This window comes from Berghia stephanieae, chromosome 6, assembly GCF_034508935.2.
Source record: "Berghia stephanieae isolate SIO BIC M18660-M18661 chromosome 6, UCSD_Bste_1.3, whole genome shotgun sequence".
In the NCBI taxonomy this organism is placed as follows: domain Eukaryota; kingdom Metazoa; phylum Mollusca; class Gastropoda; order Nudibranchia; family Aeolidiidae; genus Berghia; species Berghia stephanieae.
Genome location: NC_088365.1, coordinates 24,955,927 through 24,966,257, shown reverse-complemented (window position 1 = coordinate 24,966,257; position 10,331 = coordinate 24,955,927). Strand labels below are relative to the sequence as shown.

The 10,331-nt window shown below is 39.1% G+C and overlaps 2 protein-coding genes across 3 annotated transcripts in view; one reads left to right on the top strand and one right to left on the bottom strand.

The window, feature by feature from the left end:
• Positions 1 to 10,331, top strand: part of LOC144974752 (uncharacterized) — a 357,750-nt gene that overhangs the window by 278,141 nt on the left and 69,278 nt on the right. The gene's annotated exons all lie outside the window — the stretch shown is intronic.
• LOC144975659 (synaptotagmin-C-like) lies at positions 7,844 to 9,721 on the bottom strand (the record flags this gene model as incomplete). 2 transcript variants are annotated; one of them, XM_078919848.1, is given in 3 exon segments in its annotated part: positions 7,844 to 8,041; positions 8,764 to 8,931; positions 9,631 to 9,721. In XM_078919848.1, coding segments are annotated over 2 exon segments (354 nt in total), but the record flags the coding sequence as incomplete, so codon positions are not given.

The window sequence follows — 10,331 nt, the reverse complement described above, 5'->3', positions numbered from 1 at the left end:
TAATGTACCACAAAGTTATCAAACAGTAATTTTGCTGTCGTTTGAGCCGTTTGATTCCTAGTAGGGTAGGCCAGACTATATTTGGTAAAATGGTCAGTTATGACCAAGATGTTTTCCACACCACCAGAGCATGGCTCAACAGTGAGATAATCCATGCAGACTAGTTCCATTGGCCTAGTTGTTTTAATTGAAACTAGTGGTGCAGTCTGTGATGTGTCGCCTTTCCGACAAATGCATCTTTGACATCGGCCAATATGCTTCTGGACATCACTACACATTCTCGCCAATAGAACCTTCGTCGCAAAACATCTAGAGACCGATCAATCCCAAGATGTCCATTCTTATCGTGAGAGTACTCCATAGCTTTGAATCTAAAATGACTAGGAAGTACCAACTGATAAATATCCTGGCCGTTTTCCTGTCTTTTACGGTAGAGTACATCGTCTCGAATGGCCAGTTCCTTCTTTGTGCGCAGAAGGATGCGTGCATCCTTTTGACATAAACGAAGACCAATCTTTTGAGAAAGGTATGAGATAGTCTGAACTATCGACTGGTCTTTCTTTTGTTCTTCTGCCCAGTCAATAGAACTACTACTAAACAAGGTGGTGTACTCATTGTCACCTTCGTCACATGTTTCATCGTCCGTGTCTTCTAGGTCACTGCTTACTGCAAACAACGCAGCTTGAACTACATCAGCGTCAATAGATCTCTGTGGCCATTTGATACGGGATAAACCGTCAGCATCACGATTAGCAGTTCCAGGACGATAAACTATTTCAAAATTGAAGTCGGCAAGTGCTGCGACCCATCGTTGGCCAGTAGCATCAAGTTTTGCCGAGCTCAAGACATAGGTTAATGGGTTATTGTCTGAGAAGGCTGTGAAATGATGGCCATAGAGATAATCATAAAACTTTTTGGTCACCGCCCACTTGAGGCTAGAAATTCAAGCTTATGAGCAGGGTAATTTTTCTCTGATTTTGTCAGACTTCTGCTCGCGTAAGCGATTACACGCTTGACTCTATCTTGCTCCTGGTATAATACCGCGCCAAGAGAATCACATGAGGCGTCAGTGTGAAGGATAAAGCTCTTGGAGTAATCTGCATACCCCAGAATAGGTGCACTTGTAACTAGCTGCTTCATTTTATCAAAAGCTAATTGGTGCTTCGATTCCCAAGCGAGCTTCACAGGCCTTTTCTTCTCCGAAGCGTCCTTCAGGAGATTTTGCAAAGGTCTGGCTTCAGCTGAAAACTTGGGTATAAAGCGGCGATAAAACCCAACAAATCCAAGAAAACTGTGAAGTTCTTTAGATGTTTGCGGGACTGGCCAGTTTTCTACACAAGATACCTTTTCAGGGTCACATGCCACTCCTGATTCGGATACCACGTGTCCTAAATACTTTAATTCCTTCTGCAGTAAGTTACATTTAGAGGGTTTCAATTTCAACCCAGCTGCATCTAGTTTGCTTAGAACAAGATCCAACTTATCGAGATGTTCTTTGAAAGTCCGGCTGAAGACGATAATGTCGTCTAGATACAATAGACAGGCGGTGAGATATGCATCACCCATGCATGTTTCCATACATCGCTGAAAAGTGGCAACTCCGTTTGTGACACCAAAGGGTAACCTGCGACATTCATAAAACCCTAAATTTCCTACAGTAAAAGCTGTTTTATGAATGTCTTCTTCCTGCATTTCGATTTGCCAGTAACCGGATTTTAAATCTAGGAACTGAAATACTTTGAGCCGTGGAGAGCGTCAAGAGTTTCTTCAATCCGTGGTATGGCGTAGGCATCCTTCACTGTCCGTGCATTTAGCTTGCGATAGTCGATACAAAGGCGTAACGACCCATCCTTCTTTCTAACAAGAACACAATTAGAACTGAAGGAACTTTGAGAAGGACGAATAACGCCAAGCTCAAGCATTTCCAAAATTTCTTTCCGAACCTCTTCGACCATTGCAGGGGGAATGCGTCGGTGTCTATCTTTGAAAGGAGTGTCGTCTGTGAGTTTGATTCGGTGTTTAATTATGTCTGTATGACCAAGATCAAGGTGGTGCTGTGATAGGACGTGCCTATATTTGTTTAAAACACGTGCTACCTGTGACCTTTGACAGTTATCAAACTCAGACGACATGCTATTGAGCATAATTTCCACTGGGTCAGAATCTGAGTCTAAATTGTTAGACGAATTCTGTGGGGTTGCGATGCTTGCCACATGTATAGAACAAATACTTGTGTGAGATGGAATCGTTACAGGCTTGCATGAGGAATTCCTGACAAGGACATGCACATCTTTGTGACCATCCACTGGCCGCAACCTCGTGAATGTTGGTGACACCTGAATACCGCCTGGGATACATGTACCGTTTTCCTCATATATTACGTCGCAGTACGTATCAAGGGAACGGCTCGGTCTACCAGGCAGCATTCTAATTTCACCAGGTTGTAACGTCGCCTCAGATATGGTATGAACTGAAGCTATGGGTCCATCTGCACTGGTGACATTCAAATGGTTTTGTATGGCATTCAAAGCCATATGCCACCCAGAGGGAATTGATGGAATATTCCGAGCCGGGACTAACTCTCTAAGGACATTCATCCCGACAAGTACAGGGACACGTGAATTGTAGCGAGTATCCCGCACAACAAGAAAGAGGGAAGGAAAAGTTTTAGCACAGAAATGCACTGTCAAGTCACATTCACAGACTCCACGGTACTTGATGTTGGAGCCATCAACCCCAACAACATGTAGAACAGAATGTAATGGGTCGATTTTTATACCTCTGTTCAAACAAAAACTTTCCGAGACACAAGATACCATGGAACCTGTATCTAACAGAGCCATTGCTTCGAAGCCATTGAGTGAAAGAAGAGTTTCATTGGCTTCTCCAATCAATCTCTGTTTAGGGCCTTGACATTGGAAAGAGCCTAATACCCGCCCCTTTGGTTTTGGCTCTGTGCGTTTAAAGGGCAGTCGCGTTGGCGGTGTCCTTCCTCACCACATCTAAAACACCGACATCTGACCCCTTGTCGCTGATGAGAAATTGGAGCTCTGGACCGAAAAGATGGAGCACGCAGATTACGAAGGGAGTCAGCAAGATTCTCAACCTTTTGCTCTAGCCGAGCAATTGCAGTTTTCTCTGGTGTCGCAACCTGTCCGGCTGCTAACACAACTGCCACATTTGATCTTGCTCTCACCTCCTCGACACGAGCTGCTACAAGGAGCTCTTCAAAAACGACACCAGCGTCGTATTTGAATTTGAGGGCATTTTTCACGGGTCCCTCTAACATTCCGTGAAAAAATCGAGACCTCAACATGTCCGCTCCACCTTCAGCAGTAATGAGAGGTGGCACTTTGCCTGACACCTGTGCCACCAAGGCCTGAAGCCTAACAGCCCAAGCTGTGACTGCTTCTTTCTCTACCTGCGACGCGATGGCAATCTTTTGCAAGAGATCGGAAGAAGGCAAAATATTACCATAAAGTCGATCAAGACTTTGAATGATCGCGTCGCAGGTCACTTCCTCCCCCATCTGAAGAATGAGGTCGGCCGGTAGCCCTTTTAGAGAGCGTCTCATGGCCGCCACAAGGATGCGTTCCGAGAACATATGAGAGCACTGGAGGTCTTTAACCTCCAGTTTCCATTGCAAAAAGGAACAATGAGAAGGGGAGCCGTCATCCCCGGAAAAGGTGGACATTCGTGGAGCGTCAGCTCTAACGGCTGAGACATTGACAGGTTGCTCCGTTTTCTTTGTTTCCTGCACTGCATTGAGCAATTCCATTCTTTGCTCATTCGACAGAGCAGCGATGCCGTCGATCAAATTCTGAATCGACTCAGCCATATTACTAGAGCGTTGGAGATAGATAGACAGATAGATAGATAGATAGATAGATAGAGAGAGAGAGAGAGAGAGAGAGAGAGGGGGAGAGAGAGAGAGAGAGAGAGAGAGAGAGAGAGAGAGAGAGAGAGAGTGATAGAGAGGGGGGGGGGGGCAGGTAGTGAGACAGAGAGAGAGAGAGAAGGGGGGGGGGGGCGGTGGAGTTGTAAGCACTGCAAAAGTGATTAACAATATGTGATGAGTAAGTGACGGGGAAGAGGGAGTGGAGGGAGGTAGGAGGTGGATGAGGGGCGCGTAGAATGGTGAATGTCAGTACACAGTAAAATAAAATTAAGAAATGAACAGCCAAAAGGGAGAAAATCGGAATGCGGAATTCCAACTAAGCCCCTAAACAAAGAAATGCATTTTCAAAAGTCACACTTCGTCTCTAACAAAAGAACAACTAAGTCCACTAAGTCCTGTCTGAAATTGATAGCAGGCAGGAGAAAAGGGGAGACAGAAGGGCTTGTTTCCGGATTTACTTGGAATCCAATACTTGAGATATCTGATAAAAGCAAAGAGAGGAGTTGTTGAATGTCTGACACCTAACCCAGTCAGCGAGTCTTAGTGTGCGCAATCAACCAGAAAGTATGACCTAACATTAACAACTGTCTTCCAAAAGAAGGAAAGATGGAAACGTATTATTATTTCCATTTACTTGGAGGTTACGTTCTACTGATCATAACATACAAAATGATAAGTGTTCTGAGCACCCATGCTGTGAGTGAAGTGCTTGACACACGCAAACATATGTTATCAATTTCATTGTACTGCCCACAGACCAGAAAGGTACAAGTCAAAATAAACATAAACAAAATCACTATAAAATTTGCGTGCATGGACAAAGTGTCAAGAACAAATAAATGGAGCTGTTATAAAATGAGCATAGTGAAAACATGTAACGGAAGAGAGAAAAAATACAAATTAAAAATTCATAATAATAAAAGCAAACAAACGAGGTAAATATTCACGTGGAGAGGGGACGAGGAGGTACTCGAGGTGGTGGTGGGGGGGGGGGGGGGGGGATGGAAATATAAGTAAATAATTTACACCAAATATGTCTCACCACTCGGTTGATCAGACCGGGCAGCGAAACAAAAGGCAAAAGAAATGAAATACAATGACACGTTAAAACACACAACAAAAAATGAAAGGAAATATAAAATAAAATTATCAGGCCTGATGTAAAGAATGTTTCTAAACATAATATTTTCACTGTTTAGAGAAAATACGATTAACACCGCACATCAGATCATTCACTTCATTTCTTTGTCTCAGCGTGGGTTGTCATCACTGTTATCTAGGGTTGTCATCGGATGCCCTCTCTTGGTTGCTATGCAGCCAACATCGCTATCATCTATTGCACAGTCAAAGCGGTCCTTATTTTCACAGTGTCGGGCCTTCCCATACGCTGGGCGCCAATGTAATAATCTTGTTATTGTGGTATCTTGTTATTTGGGTTGCAGGGGTACATACAATAATGAAGCCTCTTTGTAGTTTTCTTCAAGTTACGTGTAGTTTTTAATGAGGAAGGTGTAATATAGTCGATGGAGTAAATGAGAGAGATTTGATAGGGAGGATGTATGGAGTTGCTCTGAGAGGTTTGGTGGCGAGATATTTCTTGATAATGAGGTGTAGTTTTTGTTGTTGAGAATGAGATGTGTGTAGTTGCCAGTGCCGCTATTTTGGCAGGCAGCGTGGCAGGCTTCTTGAGGCTTGGGACGAATGAAGAGGGAGTGATAGAACAAAACAAGATCTTATTTTGCGCAAGAGATATGCTGAGTTTTTTCTCTCGCGCAATGCTCAGGGTCGTGATTGGTTCTAAGTAAGGGGCGACACTGTCAAATAAAGAATAGAAATAACACACTATTAAATCTTACTATCTAATAGTTTTATTTCAATTAGGATTGCCCTCAACGTGAGTCGGGAGGCGAATGACCAATGCATGTTATATAATGGAATAGAAAATGAAGATTGGCACTCAGCCCTCAACGTAAGTCGAGTGGCGATACGGCCAATGCATGTTATATAATGGAATAGAAAATGAAGATTGGCACTCAGCCCTCAACGTAAGTCGAGTGGCGATACGGCCAATGCATGTTATATAATGGAATAGAAAATGAAGATTGGCACTCAGCCCTCAACGTAAGTCGAGTGGCGATACGGCCAATGCATGTTATATAATGGAATAGAAAATGAAGATTGGCACTCAGCCCTCAACGTAAGTCGAGTGGCGATACGGCCAATGCATGTTATATAATGGAATAGAAAATGAAGATTGGCACTCAGCCCTCAACGTAAGTCGAGTGGCGATACGGCCAATGCATGTTATATAATGGAATAGAAAATGAAGATTGGCACTCAGCCCTCAACGTAAGTCGAGTGGCGATACGGCCAAAATTAGTAATATAATGATAATCGAATGTATCAATAAAACATGAATATTTACCAAGTGAGATAATGGCATCGAATATGCCAACATCATTAAGCATAAAAGCATAAGATATAAATCACTACCAACAATCTCAGAAGTTTGGTATAATTCTATGATGCAGGGCATCATCAGGACATTATACAGCTATAACGATTAATGACCAAGAAAGCTTGACAGACAGACCGATAACTGAGCATACAGCTAGTCAGACAATAGGTACTTATGCCTATATGTGTATCAGGTGACAGGCATATAGATAGTTGAATAGATTATTAGGTAGATTGATATGTAGCCAACTGTAATCTCATACTAAGTAATTGAAAAGGTAAATATATAAAGATGGGTACATATGTGCATAGGCAGACAGATTAGTAAGTATACAGATAGATAGGTCCGTAGGTCGGTCGGTAGATGGATGGATGGATAGATGATAGATAGATAGATAGATAGATAGATAGATAGATAGATAGATAGATAGATAGATACAGAGAGATATAGATGGATAGATGGAAGGGATGTGACAGTGACAGGATAACTATACCAACAACATTAGAGTAGGCCGATATTATTTACAAATCACCAGTAATAAAGATCGTGGTAAGTTTGTAATCGTGATAAACAGATTATTGCTAGCACTCATGTAATCAATTAATTAGACTAAGTATTTTCCTCATGACAGATACAAGTTATACTGGCACGTATTCGATTTACTGTCATTACACAAAGGCATTAACAATCCACGGAAATGATATGAATAAAATAAGAAATCACGATGTCAATAATTAAAACAATAAATGCAACAGCAACAATAATAATAATAATAATAATAATAATAATAATAATAATAATAATAATAATAATAATAATAATAATAATAATAATAATAATAATAATAATAATGCTTATGACAATGTTAATAATAAAAGTTCAACATACCTGTCAAATAAAGAAACAGAAATAACACACTATTAAATCTTACTATCTAATAGTTTTATTTCAATTAGGATTGCCCTCAACGTGAGTCGGGAGGCGAATGACGTTGAAGCGAGGTGCGCCACTAGTTTTATCCTTTCTCCCCACGCAACCAAAATGTGCGTGGTATGTGCGACGGCGCGCAGCATACCGCAAGACGAATAGAAAGAGACCATAACAGAAAGTGCTATTAAAAAAATACAAGAAGTATGAAACCATCATACTACATATATATATATATATATATATATATATATAATATATATATATATATATATATATATATATATATATATATATATATATATATATATATATATATAATATATCTATATATATATATCTATATATATATATATATATATATATATATAATATATCTATATATATATATCTATATATATATATATATATATATATATATATATATATATATATATATATATATATATATATATATATATATATATATATATTATTGTCTGAATAAATGAATGAATGAATTGATCCACCAGCTTGAAATAGACTTTAGAAAATGATATAGGTAGTGAATTATTTATTACCTTTACATAAGGGTCAGATGCTTTTGTTCTGACATCCTGTGCACTCAGATCTTTGCATTTAATTACTTTGATGAGAAGAATCTGCCGCTTCGTATCATATTTGAAAGAAAGCTCTACTTGGCCATTTACATCATTAGGACTTTTGGCAACTGTTGGATCAAGTTTCTTGAACAAGCTTTTTAGAATCTGTACACTTTGCTAAAACATTGAGGTTATAATGACATTTTCAAAGCAGTGAAGAACTGAACATCAATATAAAGGATTTATTTTTTAAAAAAATGATAATGATGATAATAGCAACAACAAAAACAGCTACATTAATAATAATGTGTAATAATAAAAATGATGATGATGATGATGATGATGATGATGATGATGATGATGATGATGATGATGGTAATAATAATGATTATGGCCTTCCCTTCCCGGTCATCTGATCGATAGCCTCAGCTATTCTCTAACAGTTCCTTCCACAGTTCACAATCTTTTACTGTGGATGCTAATATCTTCCTTTGATTTTAGTTCTTGGAGATTTCGGAGACGTTTTAGGTCTCTATTTAGGACAATTCAAGTTGCTGAACCCGATGATAAGGTCCTTGCGATTCGTATTTGTCAGGAACTAAAAACTGTGGCCCTTAAGCCTAAAGAAAGTTTTAAACTGCTCGGCCTATAGCCCAGCTTCCTAATTGAGCTTTGGGTTTAAAAACAAAACTGATTGATGATCTGAATATTGCCATTGCAAAATTGATTAAGAAAGAGAGAGAGAGAGAGAGAGAGAGAGAGAGAGAGAGAGAGAGAGAGAGAGAGAGAGAGAGAGTGTGTGTGTGTGTGTTATGATGTAGTATGAGAAATACCAAAGATGGTTCTCTTATTTGAAAATTAATATGTTGAAGTCACTTAACCAAGAAAACGTTCTTTACCTTATCTTGATCAAGCCTGTCCCATTCTTGCTGGGTAGAAAGTTGTTTCTGTCTCAAGGATTTAACATCAAGTGCCTTCGCAAGGGCTTCAATTTTCTCGGGATTTTGCTGTAAGGGATTAGGTCCTGGAGGAAGTCTTGACTCTGAGGCTCCCATGATTAGATCCTCCTAATGGTGAAAAAGTACAAAAAGAATGCAAACAAGATGTAATACATATCATGGGCTGCGGATAAAATGTTTAGATTTCCAGAGTTCCTAAAATTGAAAACAATTGCTTTAAAGGTTAATGTTTATGAATGCATGCATAAATATAAACTTCAGGCACTTTTTTTTCCACATAACATTTGAGCTAATTCCTCGATTAAAACAATTGTTGCTAGGCTCGTCATTGCTGCTTTAAAATATATCTCACAAAAAGTAAAAATCAAATTTAGCAAGCCCACACCCGCCTCAGATTATATTTTCACGACGTTTTCAGAAGAGGAAGATATTTCATAAATAATTCATCCAAATTCAAAAACGATGTCATTGTTCTGACTGGAGGTGTAAATTTTATGAGTTAACTCCGGGTAAAGTTGATATGTCATCAAGCGGAATACTTCTCTAAGCTCGACTCTGTTTCTGCACAGTAAGTATTGTACACTGTACTTTTACTGAAGCAATGTTGCCGTTACGAACCTGTGACAGTGGCTGTCTGATGTACTGTGTGTACTGAACTGTTGTTACTGTTGACTGTTGCGGCGTTAGCAGTTGAGCAGAGTCGATGATCTCAATTTATGTGTCAGATTCTTAGCTGTAACTGAGTTAACTTATAATTAAAAATATTACTTTACAAAAAAAAACAAAGAAGGAAAGTATTTCGTTTACATTAGGATCTTAATTTCAAAAGGTTAACTGTTGTAAGACATCAAAGATCATTTTCGGGTCAGATAAAAAGCCGCCATCTTTCTTGTTGTTGTTTACCATAGCAAATTCACCGCGGTCTACGTGCACAGAGTAATAAATAATTTTTTTCATCACTTATTCTTCCCTCATATATTTCCTCGTTTCTTAAATAGCACTAAATAATTAAAATTCACATTATATTTTTTTCTTTCATCCAACAAACTTTATGAGAAAAAAAAGAGGAAAAAATCATCCACGTCACAGCGATGTTTCCGAATTCTAGTCACGTGACTTTCTTTTACACGGTTGTCGGCTTGACTGTCTCTTGAAAATTTGCAAGAGGAGTCAAAAACAAATTATTGTTGTTTGAAATTATACCGTAAACAACTTGTTTACGCGTAAAAAGCTTCACAATGGCAAGTAAGTACACCCTGTTTAATTTTTGCGTGAATAACCTCTGTTCGTATGAATTATATTATTTTTACTGTTATCTAGTAAGACGACACACCATCTGTTCGATGATTTTCAAGTGACGTGGCTTTCATTCGGATATATTTCAGTTATTTATGACGTTTATTTTATCACCATCTCTTTCCAGCACCATTTAGTATAAATATAACAATATTGAGAGGATAGAACCGAAACCAGCAAAAGTTTCAATAACACTCGAAACAGACAAGCCG